This window comes from Myiozetetes cayanensis, unplaced genomic scaffold, assembly GCF_022539395.1.
Source record: "Myiozetetes cayanensis isolate MyiCay16 unplaced genomic scaffold, myiCay2020 scf1, whole genome shotgun sequence".
NCBI classification, from domain to species: Eukaryota; Metazoa; Chordata; class Aves; order Passeriformes; family Tyrannidae; genus Myiozetetes; species Myiozetetes cayanensis.
The window spans coordinates 126514525-126532017 of record NW_026086604.1 but is presented as its reverse complement, the minus strand read 5'-3'; the positions used below and the strand labels follow the sequence as shown (position 1 = coordinate 126532017).

General features: G+C 41.4%; 1 protein-coding gene across 1 annotated transcript; it reads right to left on the bottom strand.

The window, feature by feature from the left end:
- Positions 1 to 2712: 2712 nt before the first annotated feature.
- PDK4 (pyruvate dehydrogenase kinase 4) lies at positions 2713 to 12884 on the bottom strand. Its single transcript, XM_050327448.1, has 11 exons — positions 12637 to 12884; positions 11878 to 12019; positions 10775 to 10846; positions 10007 to 10191; positions 9501 to 9590; positions 8923 to 9000; positions 8219 to 8295; positions 7454 to 7552; positions 7047 to 7157; positions 6239 to 6352; positions 2713 to 5246 (listed from the first exon to the last, which is right to left on the bottom strand). Exons 1-11 carry the CDS (start codon positions 12782 to 12784, stop codon positions 5103 to 5105), a joined length of 1260 nt encoding a protein of 419 aa, XP_050183405.1. The 5' UTR covers positions 12785 to 12884; the 3' UTR covers positions 2713 to 5102.
- Positions 12885 to 17493: the final 4609 nt, after the last annotated feature.

The window sequence follows — 17493 nt, the reverse complement described above, 5'->3', positions numbered from 1 at the left end:
GGGCGTATCTGGATTAATGTAACCTAAAGTATGCCTGTCCTAAACTAGAAACTCTCTGTTACCTTCCAGGAGGATGCTCTGAAGCCCCAAATAGTGGGATCGGTGGTCATTCCTTTGGCTGTATTTCCTGCATCACTGTTTTGTCTGGGTTTTCAAATGGACATCACTCCAGGAGGGCAGCATGAGGCTCATTCCTCGAGGCTGTCCCCCTCACACAGCAGGGAATCAGATAGGTCCTTTCTTTTCTTGCCTCTTCCTGCTAGGAACTGCAAAGCAAGAGAGTGACACAGGGAAATCTGTGCTAATTCTACATGGGTTAATTTGTTGCACTGTTTTGATTTTCTTTCATAGATGTGGAAGAAATATTGAGGAGAGTTTGTGAGAAGCAGCTCCTGATACCCCATACACATTTTTCTGCTTATATAAAAATCTTATATTATTGAGAGGTCTCAGGCTATTCTGAAAACCCAGGACTGTATTCCAGCCTCTTGCTTTGCCACCCGACACTCAAGACTGAGAGGAAGAATTAAGACTGCCCATGAAGTATTTCTGCCCTTTCCTCTCTTTGAGATGCATGGAGAGAAGAAGGACTGATTGAAGCTACCTACCTGCATGTCGTTTTTTTCTCTTTGATGACTGTGAGGAGGAGCAGCATTTGGCTAGGTACTGAGTCAGTCATTCTGTCTTGAATGTGAATGCAAGCACAGACATTCAAAGCCACCTTAGGGCCTCTAATACAGGATCAGGACATAGGCATCTAAAATTGTGTTGTCAGTTTTTCGGGAAATACAAACCCGAAGATGTTAACCCAGAAGTTTACCCCTTCCTCTTCACCGTCCCCACCTCCAAAAAGTAGCTGAGCCAAGGCAATCATGAACTGTCAAGTTCTACCTCCCATTTGCTAAAACTGCTCAAGAATTTAAGGGCAGAAAATTCTGGGGTATTATATCTGAGCTTCTTAAGTCATCGATTGCTACCATAAAGGGGAAAAAAAAATATTTTTCCATTCCAGTAGTGTTTCTTATCAAAGGTAGCAAAGCTTGTTTTGTAATAATGCTTTGGGAAGGACATTATTGCATGCTAAGGGCAAAGTCTAGTGGATTTAAAAACTTGGTTAAGTGATAGGAAAAAGATGATAATGAACAACTGCGTATGAAGGCTTCAGGGATATTAATCTGGATGTGTTCCCAAGGCACCAGTAACACAATCAGTGTACACTCTTTAGCTAATGATCTGGAAGATCAAACACAGGGTGCTTTGGCGTGGTTTCTGTTGACATGAGGAACCTGGCTGTGTAAGGTCCTGATCAGGGAGCAAAGGGCAAAAGTGCAACATCTGTTTACCTCCTGTGAAACCAGAACTGTTCAGCCGTGGGTAAACCCGCTCATGTCAGTGACCCCCTGATGCAGTAGCAGCAAGCCAGGCCCTGCACGGCTTTGCTGAACCAGGAGCTGGTGCGTGGCCTCTGTTACTCACTGGGTTTGTGTGGGAGAAAGAAAAATATAACCCCATTTCTCCTTCTGGACTGCTGGAGCTTGGCTGGAACTCATAGCCTGTGCACAGCGAGCTGCGGAGAGACCTGGGCCTGCTGCGTCCACTTTTCAATGTGGAGGTGCACAGCAGCTTGGGTACATCCCGCTGCACTGCAACATCCTGGCTCTTGAGCCTGCCATGGGCAAGGTACAGAATGCATGTGTATGTACTTCTGCTTGGAAAAACCTGAGGGGAAATGTGCTGTCTCTAGAGACTGCAGGACAGTGAAAACACAATGGGTATTTCTGTAGTTGGTTCCTTTTGTTTTCCACAGAAGTTTATTGAAGTCCCTGGTGTACTTTAGTTTTGGGTTGTTTGTCCCACCACACCTGGCATACTGATATATGTCAGAGTGGTACATTTCTGAAAATGCAAAAATTATACACCACCTGATCTGCTTCTGTGGCATTACAATTAGAAAAACCTTAAGGTAAAGTCCACTTTTACGAGAAAGCAGACTCAGCACACAAGGCTGTCACTTATAGGCTTACTGCCAGGCACCCAGAGTCAGGTTGTTTTTCACCTCTACTCTTCTAGGTAAAGCATACATGCATTTTTAGTTACTCTATCTTCTTAAAATTAAGGAAAATGGAGGATGGTCCCAGGCCAACACAAGTCTGCTAAAGTACCAGTTGTACAGAACTATTCTATCATGTCACAGTTTGATCCATCTGGTCACTACTGTTTTCTTACTTTACAGCTATTAAGAGTCAGCTGTCCCATTGCTTCAGAGCTGAAAGACAGGTTTCCATTTAGTCTGTGGGAAAACTTATTTGTTAAATACAGACTCAATGTGGATGCCTTTTTTATATAAAACTAAAACTAGTGGTGAATTTTCATATTCTTTAGAGCTGAACAAAACATAACTACTTAAGAGCACTGATGAAGGATTCCCAGTTCTCATCTCTGAAGCTGGATACTGTCCTAATCAGAAAGAGTGATGCATAAGGTGATGCACTAATTTTAGGCAGAATGTAACCTTGTAACAGACAAAATATTAACCATAAGCAGATCAGTTTCAGTGTTTTCTCTTCCCGTTGTATCTGATACAATTGTTTTGCTCAACTCGATTTTATAAGACTTCAAAAAGGGCCTTGTCTGGGGCCCCCAGGCTGCACTATGATCTGAGAAGTGCTCGTTGCACTAGTCTTCTTAGAAAAGAAAGATTCTAGACAACCATTGATTGAAAAGATTTTATTATAAAATTATTTCAACATCTACATCCAGGTAAAAGACTGAAAACTACAGCTCTACTTTCAGAATAAAAATTCAGTGAATGCTGGAAAAGATGCTGTATTATCTAGGTAGACAGACCTAATTCATAATACTGCAGAGATTCCACGTGGGTTCCTTAAGTGCTATAGACACCTCTGTCTGCATCATGAATGTGTTGTGCAGCTTCACTCTGCAAACAAAATTACAGACATTTCTGCAGCATCCATGTGCCTCAGCTGCTTTGAAACAGAAATTACAGCTCCTACCTGGAGCAGCTGCAGCTACGTTACAGGTGTACCATCATATCACAACTCATATTCAGGCATTACTGGGTGCAGACAGAAAGGTATAAATTGTGTTTACTTGACAACAGTAAATACCTAGGTATGTGTTTGTGACCTTGTATTCTCTACAAAATCAACAAATACTCAAATATATTATGGCAGTGAAGACAGCTTTTTCACACCTGTATACTCTACACAAAGATATTTCCTTTTTACAAACCATTTCATTCACTGAGCTGAGCTCAGATACATGATCTGGTCACCTTTGGTGACTGCAGCTTATTCACCAGGATAAAGACAGCCTAGATGCAGTACTAAAGTAATAATGCTCAGTAGTTACCACCAATACATATAAATTTAGTTTTTGAAAGAAATGAAACATATCAGACCACTATTTTTGATTGAAAAATCTATTCCAACAGGACTTCTAGAAAACAAAAGCAGTTCTATTCTTCTCTCCTTCCTATTAAAAACATTTTAGATTCACAGTAGAGTATGGAGTGGCTTTCTTTCCAATAAATACAAATCTGTTACAGACAACTCTCATACAACTGAGCAGGATGCTTTACTTTACTTGCAGCTCCTTGCAAAGGATCACATACACCTGAGATAATATGCTAATTAGTAAAAAAAGTTCAAGTAATATTATACAGCCCTGATGAACTTTAGACTGGCCATCTTGGCAATAGCTTAACACCTGTTGTTAAGTTTACTTTGCTTACAAAAGAGAAAATGCACAAAGATGTGCGAGGGAGAATCTTACTGAGAACAGAATACTTTCCCAACAACCCTCTCCCACTGGCACTGTTCCTCTGGGAATTCCCCCTATTTTGCTGTTCATAAAAGCTATTCTATAGTTTTCAATGCTGCCTGCATTTTGAAAAATCATTTCCTAAGCCCTTTCCATTGCAATGAACCGTTCTTAGAACAAACTTATAGTTTCAACACCACTCCTGAAAACTTCTCAAACAGACCTTCAGTGCTCATCACAGTCTTCAGGGTATAGATTCCCCATGTACCTCTTTGAGCTAGTGTGGTCCAATACAAATTTGACAAAGACAATTGGCAGATTTCAGTTTAGTGTACTGAGCCACTAATCTTCTAAGAGCACAACAAAATGAAAACACAAAACCGTGTTTTAAACATGCTGTTTCCCACAACATGCTTACACAATACAGATCACAAAACCTTTCTCTTCAACCTGTATATCTGACTTCAGTTCTTGGAAAATCCTATCTGACTTGGCACATGCTCTCCAGAGTACAGGGATGTAGGCTAGATGCACACTAACCTTAGAGCTGGTATAACGAAGTACCTCCCTGTTTCTTTCCAGCACCTTTCTAAAATATCCTGACTTTCTTCTTAATTACCTTATGCATAGAAGCCTTACTTGGCTGGTTTTCCATGAACAGCTTAATATAAAAAAATCTAGCAAAGTAACTCACAGAGCAAGGCTTCGCATAAGAATAATTAATGGAATACTATTTTTTAAAATGGGACTTCCTTATATATGGAAACCAATTTCTCCCTATTTTCCAGGACTCCCTCCTTTCCAGTCAGGCTGTATTTGAATGCTGTTTGTATCTTGCTACAAAGACTGCCATATTAGGTAGATCTTTTCCAAATGTTTTAATTATAGCTTTAAAGTACAGGTGTTATCTGCCTACCTGAGAAGTTCTGTAATAAGATAAACTGCTGATAACTATTCTAGGAGAAAAATATGAATCAGCATATTTATCTGTTTATCAGTATTCAGAATTCAAGCATTAAACAGGACTTAAAAATTGCACACCTCTACCACACCAAGTCTTTGATCATAAGAAAAAAAACAGTCTGATTTTCCTCTACACGCAGATCTTTAAAGACATATGTGCTCCTATTTTCCTCATTCTGAAGTCCACAGCAAGATTTCACATTCAGTGCACACAGCCTAGGTGATAACATCCTTATCTTCTTTCTCCTCAGTCAGTCCTGAAACTTGCTTGTTTGGAGGTAGATGAATACTTCCAAACGTTTCTCTTTTTGAGAAGCCAGCTTGATCCCCTCGGGTTCCTGGACACCAACTTCTCTTCAGAAAGCTGCACTCTGTTTTGATACACTCCTTGGGTCTTTGCTTGGGACACACCAGTCATCCGCCTCTGAGGTAGCCTGGTAATGCTTAGAAGCTGATTTATTAAAAACTGGGAGTTTTTCTATTGAGTCTGTTGATAAGGCCTAAAATCAAAAAGGAAGAAGTTACTTGGCTTCCACCTCTCAATAATGCCACTTTGCAAAAACTCATGCAGTATGCTTAAAGTGTTAAGCCAATGACACTACAAAACAGTTATTTACAGAAGTATTTCTACAATAGATGCCGCAGTTTATGTGCTTCAATATCTATGCTTGTTTTGAATAATTTAGTGGGACAAATGTAGTAACATGGAATCCTATTTATGCATTTTTATAGGCCTTTAGCATTACCCCCTAACATGTTTTCAAGATAGTCCAAGAATGCATGTATGAGAACTTTGATTTACAAAATTCCAGAGAAGTTCTTCCCTACTTCCATATCTTGCAAATAACAAAAAAACTCCTATCCTATTGGGAAACTGCTGAATAGAAATGTTAGATATATAAATATATATAGCTGAACTGTCTCTTCCTCTTGTACTACTGCTCTGTTTGTGCTTCAGTGTGTTCAGAACTATGTTTTTAGTTTACTGGAAGAAATTCTAAGAAAGTTTTTCCTGTGAGTGAGCACAGAAAGTAGAAAAGAACATGTAGTCCTGTTTGCAGGTTGCTTATAAAAACAGTAGTGCATGTTATACGCCTGGTGTTCAAGATTACTGATGTCTGGATCCCATATATGGGCTATATGGCAACTGTTGAACAGCACCAGTTTAAGGATTTAGTTTATGCAAACTTTCTGCTTGTCACAGAGTAAAGAAATCAGATCTGTAGCTCACACCCTGACTTCATTCTCTTCCAGTACTTTGTATTCCATGAACAAGTAGAGAACATCTTAACACAACCTGAAAACAGGGCTCTCACTACTAGTTTTTCAAGTAGACTACTTAGTCAAGTGATCTTTTTAATTCTACCTACCAGTTACTGTTATTTCTTTAGAAAAAAAAAAAGAGCTACTCATGAGCAAAGAATTTGTTTACCTTAAAATGATAGTGAGTAGTTACCTCACTGCATTAATTTAACTAAATCAAAATACATACCTTCAAGTAGATAATAGCATCTGTTCCATAACCACATATGGAGTAGAGATTCAGATCTCCTTGAAAGTATTTAGCATACAGACGTGAAATTGGTAAGCCATACCCAAAGCCAGCCTGAAAATAAAGTATAAGATATAATTAATTATTTTTTTACTATCTCTTACAGCTTAAATAGCTGGAAAGTCTTCAGAGATTTTAAACTACTAGAAGTCCTCTTCTCTTAAAAGTAAACATAAATCTCTAATAAGCTTCATACGGAATACTGAAACTGACCATTAAAAAAAACAAACCCACAAGAAAATAAATTTCATGGAAAATAAATCTTCATGGAAGAGGGAGAGTTTAAATATAACTTTTACACAGTACATTTCTACATTTTCCCTCCTGTTTTCGCTAGTACAGCTTGATTAGTAAAAGGAGCTTCCTACTGGGAGATAAACATTAGTCTAAAAGCCTGTTCCAGTTGTGCTTGCCTCCATAAAGACAGCATAATTTAATTTGAGAATTGAATAGCAAGTGAAGACCAAGTAAATAAGTGTCATTGGGATGTAAGGGGAAAAAAAAAGGAGGGGGGGTTAGATTCAGGTTGTAATGTTCTTCGTTTACACCTTTAAAAGCATATTTCTATCCACTAAGCTAGATGTTAAAATTCTTTTTCAGTAAGCGTTACTTAATACTTATGAGGCTTAATAATCTTTGCATACCCCACAATGCAGCAGGGTGGACAAAGTGTTTCATTATTAACCCACCAACCTGTCCAACACTTACAGCAACCTTATTACCAACATTAGTATTGGAAATATCTTACGAGAGGAGTATTTCGAGCATCATCCATATTGGGCCTTGGTGCTGTGGAATACATGTAGCTAAACAGCCGCTCAATTTTCCTTACTGGAACACCACCTCCTCTGTCTGAGATCTGATTCAAGAGAGAATGAAGTTAACATCAATCACGTACTAAGAATGGTATTTAAAATGCTGTTATTTGAACACACCTTTCCAATAGTCATAAATGTAAACATTTGTTTTGCAGCATATTATTTTACAGTTAGATAACTGTGCTACATGGAGGCTATCAACAGAATGCTCATATGCTCACTCATAGTATCTTTGATCTGTTGTCAGAGGCCAGAAGATCTTTTAATAGAATTTGCTGCAGCAAATGTAACCATAAAGACCACATTAAGTCCATATTGTAGTAGGCCAACAAAATACCTTGATTGCCAAGTCTTCTTTTCCTAGAACAACTGTCACTTCAATTGGAGAAAGGGTTGGACTGTTTTCTTGGAATTCTACAGTTGCCCTCATTGAATTCTATGGAAAAGAATGTTACCATTAGCAAAGATTGCTGAATCCATGCACTTCAGATCATAACCCTGTCATGTAGAGGCTGAGCACAGTTACCCTCTATTCCTATCAGACACAGCATTTTACCATAACAAGAGCACAGGAGGTCTCACACCTAGAAGTGTCTAAGCATAGCCAAGACTCTTCTGCATGTGAAAGATTACTGTTCCTGCCCTAAAGTCAACAGGTTTCCAGAGAAGAGCAAAGTTCAGCAGTTGCTAAAGGCTGCCAGACTTCTGCACCCCATGTTGGCAGCATTCCTGTTCAGTCCTATTCACAACTTCTAGATATATTGGCCACTCCACAGAAAAGGCACCACGGCAAATCTGCACTACAGTTGTAATCTCTAAAAGCAGAAGGCTTGTGGTGGTCACAGTCCCATATCCCACTTTCACACTCTCTTGCCCTTACTCTGTCCCATTTACCATCACACAAAAAGGTTCAAATGCTCTCCTACACACTGCAATCGTTCCTTTCCCAACTGCCAACACTATTTCCCCAAATAGGAAAACCTTTGAGATCTCACTGTCCTATGTAAAGCCTTATTACTTCATTCAGATCTAGCTAGAGGTTTTAAGTATTGATGCTCCAGCTCAGACTACTAAGGGAAGAAAAGAATTTTTGCAGACATACCTTAAAGAGCTCAAAAAGCATGTGGAAAAGATGAGATGGAACATATACAATGTTAATTGGCTGTCCTGGAGCTTTTCCTAGAGGAAGGGAAAAATAAAAATAAGAGTTAAAAGGGCAATGACGTTTTTCTGTATTGTATCCAAATTTTACAATAAGCAAGTTGCCAAAACAAAACAGAAAATATATCAAATTTCATTTTTGGTTTCCCTCCCTACAAAATGGGCAAACAACTTTATGCATTCATAAGAGTGTTCAGATTGCAATCACCACTTGATTAATCACAGCTTCTTTTCAAATAAACAAAAAAAAATACCAAGTATTAACTCCCTTTTATAAATAAAAGATTTCAAACATTAAGCAGACTGCTGAAATCAGACAGATGCAGGCACTTAGACTAGAACCAGCATTTCAGTCAGCAGTTCCTCACCCCAGATTCAGAGCTCCTCTCTAGCAATAGGTTTATCTCTCTTTTCTCAAATTCATAAATGGTACCTCAGAAAATCTAGTGTATGTATATCTAGATATACAAACATCTAACACAAGAGATTAAGTGAGGTGCCCATAACAGAAAATGAAGAGGAACTTGGCCAAGTTGGGTCAACTGGTATGTACCATTAAGGTTACAGAATTGGGAGCCTTCTGATTCAGTAAGAGCAGCGGTTTGGCTACTGATAGAAAGGTAGTCATAAAAGCTCTCATCTTACCGTTCACTTGAGTAAGTTTCAGTTCTGGAGACGTTAAGTAATACTGGTCACACAACAACTTCGAACTTTCATAAGCATCTGAAATATTTATTAAATATGTGAAATGTAATGGTTTATTTTTAATGCTCGGCAAAATCCAGCTTGTAACTGCATTAGCTGCTAAAGTGTTACAGAGTCTGTGTCTCAAGGGAATGATAACATTGGATCCACTCTATGCATTAAAAATTGAGAACAAATGGGCAACTACAGCAGCGAGAGAAAATCTTCATACAGCTGGATAATTGCGTAGAACTGATGCATCTGTTATCTACCAGTAGATAAGACCAACACCTCAGACAACTTTCACTCCTACCTCATGGCTTGCTGGAACCTCACTCCAACACATTTTTTACTGCTGCTTTGGATTTAAAATTCTGGCCTATAAAAACTTGTGCTTTCAGCATAGATAGACTGCTTTCAGCCATTTCAATAAAAGCCAATATGTATCCTATATAACACATGTTGGTTACCCAAACTGCTTGCAGTCAAACACAAATACTGATCATGAAAAGAAATGTCAAGGATTTAAGAATACGTACCATTCACTACTTCAACAACATCACAACAAGGGTCAATACTTCCAATGTGTCTTGGGTGCCCTGAGCCAGATTTATCATCAAAAAGGAGAGCTGTTTGAGATGAAAACGATACTACATTTAATCCCAAATATTGTATTATAAAAAAACCCTAAAAAATTAGACTAATACAATGTGATCTCAACACAGAATCACATAAAAGAATTAATGCTGTTTATGCCTTTTATGAGATAAAATGCTATCTACTGCCAGCAAACTATTTTGGTTTTTCTGTAGTTCAACATTTGAAGATTTTTCAAGTGTAAAGAATTACATATCTACATATTCCACACCAGACTTATCACAACTAGTCTATAGTCTAGAAAACAAGTTCTCATTACTTTCTTAAGTGATAGATTCAGTGCCACACAAAATTATCTTAGGCAGATCTCCAACAGTTTCAAGAAATGTTTACATTAACTTGTTACTCCTTAGGTTGAAGTTTTTCCTCAGGTAAGATTTCTACTTACTGTGTTGGTTCATTAGCATCCGGGTGGAAATACGGCTCATGTAAAAACGATCCAAAAAATACTGGATGTTTTGATTGGTGACAGGATCTACTTTAAAAGTATCTTTGTATTCAATTATTCCTTGTGCCATTGTAGGAACCACATCATGATGTCTGTTTCGGACTCTAATTAATGTATCTATAAAGCTAGGCCAAAAAGAGATCTTTTTAGAACATTATTCTGAGACTACGTAGAGGCAAGCTTTGTACAATTAATCCAGCAGCAGCACAGGTAAGTGCTTAACAGCCTTAATATTAAAATACAGTCTACTATTTTCATTCTTTTAAAAGTGATTCCTCACTGACTTAAATCAGGAGAGTTTAGTGTATATATTAGCCACAAATACAAAAGGTGTATATATTAGCCATGTCAAATTCACTGCCTGTTTACTCATTTATTTAAGCAGATGAGAATGTGAGGAAGGGAGAAAGATCCCTAGCTGACATCTTGGAAAGAAGCAGGAATGTGACTTCACAGATAATTTTTGTTGATATTTCTGTGTCATGACAGTTCAAGGGGCAGTATGACCTTGAAACCAAGCTGCAATGGGTCATATTTATTTGCAATATTGCTGAACATGATCAGAGTTTTTAAAGCAGCTTGCTCTATGCAGAACACTTTATGCTAGATTTTCAAATTAAGCTCATGACAGCTCTCAGTCTAAAGAGACAGTATTATGAAAAGTGGAATGTGAACTAAAAAGTTCAAAGAAACAAATTAAAAGCTTACTCAGATAAGACTTTTTGGTCATCTGGGCTTTTCTGATTGAACTCAACCAGCTCCTTCAGGCTTTGGATGTACCTATTAAAAAAAAACCACAGGGAATATATGCTATTCATTTGACTTTTCTTAACCTAGGAATGTGAAAAGTACTTTGCCTTGTTCACATTATTACTCTTAAAAAGTCAGTTAGGAGTTTGAAATGTCTTTGAAGTTTGAAGTATCTTTGAAGCATCAAACTTCCATCTAACAGTGGAATGACAGATGGACACCTCTTGACTGCCTGAATCCTAGAAGTTCTAAAAGTCTTTTCTTGTGCCTGCCATGCAGAAAGGAATCTAAACCCTCACCTTAGATACATATGATCACCTTAAAATTCTTTAGAAGAGACTTACTTCAAAAGAAGATCCAAATGACAATACTGATCAGGAAGTCACCTAAGCAAAATTTTTCCAAATCTGATCAGCTTTGGCAGAAGCTAAGTAGTTGAGCCTCTTGCACTAACATCTGACAGTCCTGACACATACTACAAAGGCACAACTGTTTGCTATATTAAGAACAGTTTCTAGATCTCATTCTAATACTTCTGCCCTTTATGTCAGCCATCCTGGCAAACACTGCAACTGTGCCAGTAAACGAGGTTAAATCAGATTCAACGACTCTATCAACTGCAGAGATTATGTTAATTGAATTCCACACACTTGTTGCACAGGTCAAGGCCTTGGAACAGAAGCTCTGTTAGTAATCTGAAAGAATGAAACAAGTACATAGCCTTCTTTCCCATTTTTATGTGGCTCTGAGGGTCTGTAATGCTATGTGAAAACAGAACATGTTTTCTTCTCTCCCTTCTTAAAGAATAAGAAGTGAGATTTGCTCCAACAGCTATTTCAAACTGCAAGCCCCCCCCACATTTAAAGGTAACAATATAAACATGTTGATTTTCAATTTACTTTTAGTAAAGGACAGTGTGTAACAGCTTGCAATTCAGCTTTGATGAAGGTACTGCATTTCTAGTGTATTTTGTTAGGTCTTCTACTATTCAAAAAAGTCTGGCAACAAAGTTGTCAAAGCTGTGTTACTTTACAGGCTGAATTCAAGTAGTTCATACTTACCAGCTTTTTACTAATTGGACTGATGGAGTGCCCAGTAATTTATCAGGAAGAAGATCAATTTCTTTCAGTATGTTTGCAAACCTCACAGGAAGTTCTTGTCGCAAAAACGCAAAAGAAGTTCTCTCACATCCATTAGTCGAGCCTATGAATAAATCCAAGATAAAACTTTTGTTTAAGGAAGTTTCAAGATGCAACTACAAATTGCTGGTTCTTCACAGACTTCAGGACGCTGTTTATAGGACGGTAAGGCACAGCGTATTCCTGGGAAGAATACCTGTACAGCTCCCGTGCAGACACGGGTCTTATCTGCAATCCTCTAAGAAGCATTCCAGCCTTTGTAAACACGAGCGTCACCCGTCTTCGGGGTGACGCCTGGTAGTGTCATGTACCCATCTGCCGGAGCGATAACGGGATCTGGGAACAGCGCGTCCACTCCGCCGGGGCCGATGGCTCCTCCCGATACCGGGGCACGAACATGCCCCGCACACCATTCACCTCCCGGCCCCCACGCCCCACGAGCACGGCGGGAACAGCGCTGTAGCGCATCCTCAGCTCCGATGGTGCACTCGGGCAGCGACTCCAGCGCGGGCTAAGCCTCCGGGCGAGGATCGCCGCCTCCTCCGGACCCCGCAGCGCCGTCCCTGCACCCCGTCCCGCCGCACCCCCGGGCTCGTCCCGCCGCGGGGAAAACAAGCCCCCGAGCGCCGGGTTTGAGCCGTCCCTCCGCCCAGACCCTCCCCTGCCCGTCCTGCCTCTCACCGAAGTCCAGCAACTGCTTGATGGAGAGCGGGGACGGGGAGAAGCGGGAAAACTGCTCCACCTCCTGTGGCAACCGGCCGCGGCTGGTGCTGGCGCTGGTCCCTGCCAGCGGGGCGGCGCTGCGCAAGGCGATCCGGGCGGCCTTCATCGCTGCCGGGGCGGCGGATGGGTGGGTGGGTGTTAGGTGAGCGAGCGGTGTGTGATGACTCTGAGCCTGGCGCTGTCCCCGTGTCCCCTCGCCTGTGGCGCAGCACTTCACGTGGTGCCTCTATTTACACTCGCAGGGGGCGGGGCTTCGACAGGCCGCGCCCCCGCCGGGGCGCCTCGTGACAGCGCTGGCGGGGCTCCCCTTTCCCCCGCCGTCCCGGGGCCCCGGGCGCCTCGCCATCCCCGCGGGGGAAGCGCCAGGGGCGGCGGGCTGGCCGGGGAGGCCGTGGGCGAGCCGCGGGGCCGGGCAGGCGGAGCGGGGGGCGCTGGCGCTGCCCGCCCGCACTGACCTTGTTTACCGAGCGAGGTCGGCGCGGGGCGGCCGTGCCAAGGCCCCGCCCTCATTGGCTGCCGGGGGCCCGGCCGTGGGCAGGAGCCAATGGGCGCCCGGGCTGCCGGAGCGCGCGGCCGTGTCAGGGCGCCATTGCCCGGCCTGGGGTCGCAGGGGGCTCGGTGGGGGTCGTGTCTTTGCGCTCAGGCTGGGGAGCGGGACATGGATTATCGAGGGGGCAGTGCCACGGTCGGCGCAGAGGCTACGTGGGTGTGCAAAGGGGGCAAAATCAGACCCCAGCCCGCGGGGTTCAGGTTGCTCACATGTAGGTCAGGGCTGTGACCTGGGTTAATAGTGATCAAACACCCCAGGACAGCTGTGCTGGTGACGCACTGGCCCAGGGTCGGCATGTGGCCTTTATTTACTCTCTCTGGAGCTGTCAGGCGACTGACAGGACAGTGCTCTCGGGGGCAGCTCATCTTCCAGGTCATAGTCGATTCGAGAAAAGCCTGCTCACCTTTCCTCTTTGCTGGAGAGGAAACTGGGATGTCCCGTGCTGCCTGGCTTTTTCCCAACACACCAACTTCACTAAGGGCAGGTTTTGCGTAATGCATTGAAGAAGGGATTTAATATCAGCAAAGGACTTCCTGACATCCTAAAACTTGGTCTGAAACAGCAGGAGCATGTGGCAATAAAACTGTACAAACATCGGAAAACAACTCCGCGGTCCAATTATTGTATACATATGTTTCCATGCACACAAACATGTACACTTTTTTTTCAAGGGAAGGAAGATACATTTCTAACAAGAAATTTATATGCTTGATTTAATAGGCAGAGAACTTGCAATTAGATTGGGTTTTTCAACTCTACCTCATTTTTTTTCTCTTCCTAGTTGTTATATCTGTTATCCCTGCTCATGGTTCTACTCCCACTGTACTTTATGTTTCATATTTTATTGCTCCCTGTTTTATTATTTTATTGGGAGAGTTACTCTGTTGTTTTTCCACCTGATATATTCTCATTTACGACAATGATTGAATATTCGGATATGAAATGTGAAATGAAGCAGAACGTAGACCTCTAATAGCAGCAAATGCATCCACTTTGATTTTTGCTGTCCTTACCAGAAGTTGAAAATTGAAAATAAGTGTTGGGATTTGCTTTTGACTATTTCAGCTTTGTTTGCCTGTAAGTTGCAGCTGACTCAGAGAAGTGAAAATGCCGTACAAATTTGTTTAAATCATGAAAAGCGTGTAGGATAGCCTTTGGTTTTTTTTCCACATTCTTCCTGAAGCCACTAATAAGTGGCAAGCAAGAATCTCAAAATTAACACTTTGCAATAAAATCTGGGTCAGGAAAGTCCTCTGCACTAGGCAGATACTCTGGTTTATAAGATCACTATTTCTACTGAATTGAGATACTTTGTTTTAATCTGTTATTGTGCTGACCCTGCTTAGTATAAGTAACTTGAATATCCTTTGTGAGCAGTCATATTGCACACCCTGTTCTTAATAGGGGAAAAGTCTACTAGGAATAATTTCCTTTGTCTGCATTAATTCTCTTTATAGCAACGTGCTTCTCATTGTTTTCTTGGTAGTTACACACAGTGAGGGATGAGCAATATCTTACATATTGAGTTTAGCTCTGAATAAATGATGCAACCTTAACTGCAGGAAATATAAGAATTGTTAAAAGGGCAAGGCTCCAGTAACTCAAAACCAGGATGTTTTTCAAATCAAAACAAACTTCTACAGGAATTTTACAAATCAGCAGCACAATAGTGAACAGAGTTTTTATTACTCCAGTGAGCTTCTGGAAGAAGTGTGTCTCCTTCATAATGCAAATTTGCTTCTTACTCTGTTTTGATTGGTTTTATATTACAGCAGGTTCTGAACAATATGAATTTCCATTCCTGTATACATAAACTATATCTCTCTGAAGTAATTACTAAGGATGTCCTGAATATTGAGCAAGACAGCTAAGTTTTATGTAACAGTATATGAGGATTCAGGGTCAGCCAAGCTTCACGTGAAGACTAGACTGTGAAAATTGTAACCACTTCAAACAATGCCTGTCTGTCCCATCTCCAGCAGCGTTGATTTTCTCTCCAGACCACCATTTCCCCCTCCCCCTGAAGCTCTAGTGCTCATGACAGTTTTAAGTGCAGGTGTTGGAGAACAGGGTTTTGATAATGGACAGTGCCAAATTCTGAACTACAGTATTGATCAGAGGAGGTTTCATTTTTGCTGCTTAGGTGTTTTAAGTTTCCTCTTCTGAACTGCCCCAGGGCAAGTTTTGAAGAGGCAGTAACAATGTTTTCAGTTGCTTGGTCACAGTAATGTTTTGCTGACTATGTTTAAGAATATGGAGCTGCGTTAACATTTTGCTTTTTTGCACAACAGATGGGTCCAGAAGAGTGGAATGAATGAATGCCGGATGCCTGTCCATTTGTCTCCTAGTAGCTCTCCATCACAATCAGCTGCCTCTCACCTCATGTTCCTTATGTCCTCCCCCCAGCCAGAGACACAACATGCTGTACTTAGGTCACAGCCACGTTCCTGCTTCGCCAGCCTATGTAATAACTGACCATGTTGCTGATGTCTAATAAAAGATATCTTGGCTGCTTTTGTCCCAACTTCTTCTCTGTGGGGACACAAATTTAAGGCTCTTTTTCCTAACCCACCTGCCAACGAGTGCTGGAGACCCAATATGTTGTGCTGGGCTGAGTGCCCACTGCTGACCAGCCAGCATATATGTGATGACAACTGGCGTGGTTGCTGCTCTCTAGTAGAATAAGTCTTGGCTGAGTTTCTCCTGCTTTTATTCAAGGTTGAGCAAAATTTGAATCTCTCCTCCCTAAATCACCTGCTAGTTTGTACAAAGTTTGTAAGGAGTTGATTACCTATTCAAATTTGGTTGAAATGGTTAGGAGGGATGGTTTGGTGAAAAAGTGAATAGGCAGCATTATCAATTTTTTTTTCCCATGTGGAACCAGACTAACATTTTCTGCTAAGGGCAAAGGCATCTTCTAATTCAGCTTTTGTAAGGAAGGGTAAATGATGACCCAGAATGAGCAGTAAGCCAAGGTGGAAATTAATGGTAGCACTAGAAAGTTTTGAATGTAAGCAGAAGGAATAGTCGGGTGACTGAAGAGCATGAGTTGTATTTGCAGGACTTTGTGAAATTTCCAGCAGTAAGTACCAAGGGCAAAGCATTCTCCCTCCCCCTGTAGATGGGTCTGCATTTATGGAATGGGATTGTTACTTCAAGCTACTGATACATTTGTTTTCTAAATATTTATGTGGCCCTTTACATGGAAAAAAGGACAGAAATAACATTACAAACAAGGGTCATATCTTCCTGTACTCATCTTTCTGTCACCTGATGCTGGTGCCGCAGGAGCTGTCAAGCTGTTGAGGGCTCCCAGTGCAGCCAAAACAGCCGAAGTAGGTGAAAGGTTGTGGAGGAGCACACAAACAAGCTGGCATGCCTCTTCAGTAGTTCAGTGAGGGAAAGGTCCTGCAGCTGCTCCAACACTTGTGCAATCTCCCCTGCCCACTCACAGCTTGCAAAAGTCAAGAGTACAGTAGCTGGATCATTTTACGGATGAAGCTGTGGCCAGTCAGCAGCTTGCTTGGAGCTGTAGACACAAGGATGAGCATGGCAACTCAGCAGGTGTTGAGCAGGAGACACCCTTTTCCTCATCCCCTGCGTTTGTTACCCGTGCCTGAAATTGTCTGTTAACTCCTTTAAAATCACGGAAAATGAGAATGGATTGCTATAGTTTCAAAATTACTTTTTCAAAAAATAGCTAGAGATTCTTCCATGAGATTAACTGTGAGTATTTAAACTGGGAGTGTAGAGATAGCAGAGAGGGAGAAGACTGTTTGGGAACATAGCTCTACCCTTCAGGAAATAAAACTAGGGCTCAAACTGTGATAAAAGTATGACTCAAAAGTGTTTATCTTGAAAAGCTTGTCACTAGAGCATATAGAATTTAGGAGGCTGCTTGCTAAGTAGGGGAATAGTAATCTTCAGCCAAATACGCCATTGCAGAGGAAATAAAAGTAAACTCTCAGTGTGGGCTGGCACTGATCTGAAGTACATAGCTAGACAAAATAATGTCCTTTTCCAGCCTCAGCTGACTACCATAGCACTTCTTGTGGAAGACCATGTGGCATCTTCTGTACGAACTAATGATGCTGAGGAAAAGAAAGAGGAAAGGTATTATCAGGACAGCTGCCACTTTGGGCCATGGCTGCCTTTACACTGAACAGCCCTGCTGTAAAGAAGAGCACCTGGGAAAAGGTGAACACCTTGTGAGAAGCCAGGGGGAAAAAAGTGAATGTTACTGAAATATTACAGCTTTTAAGGTC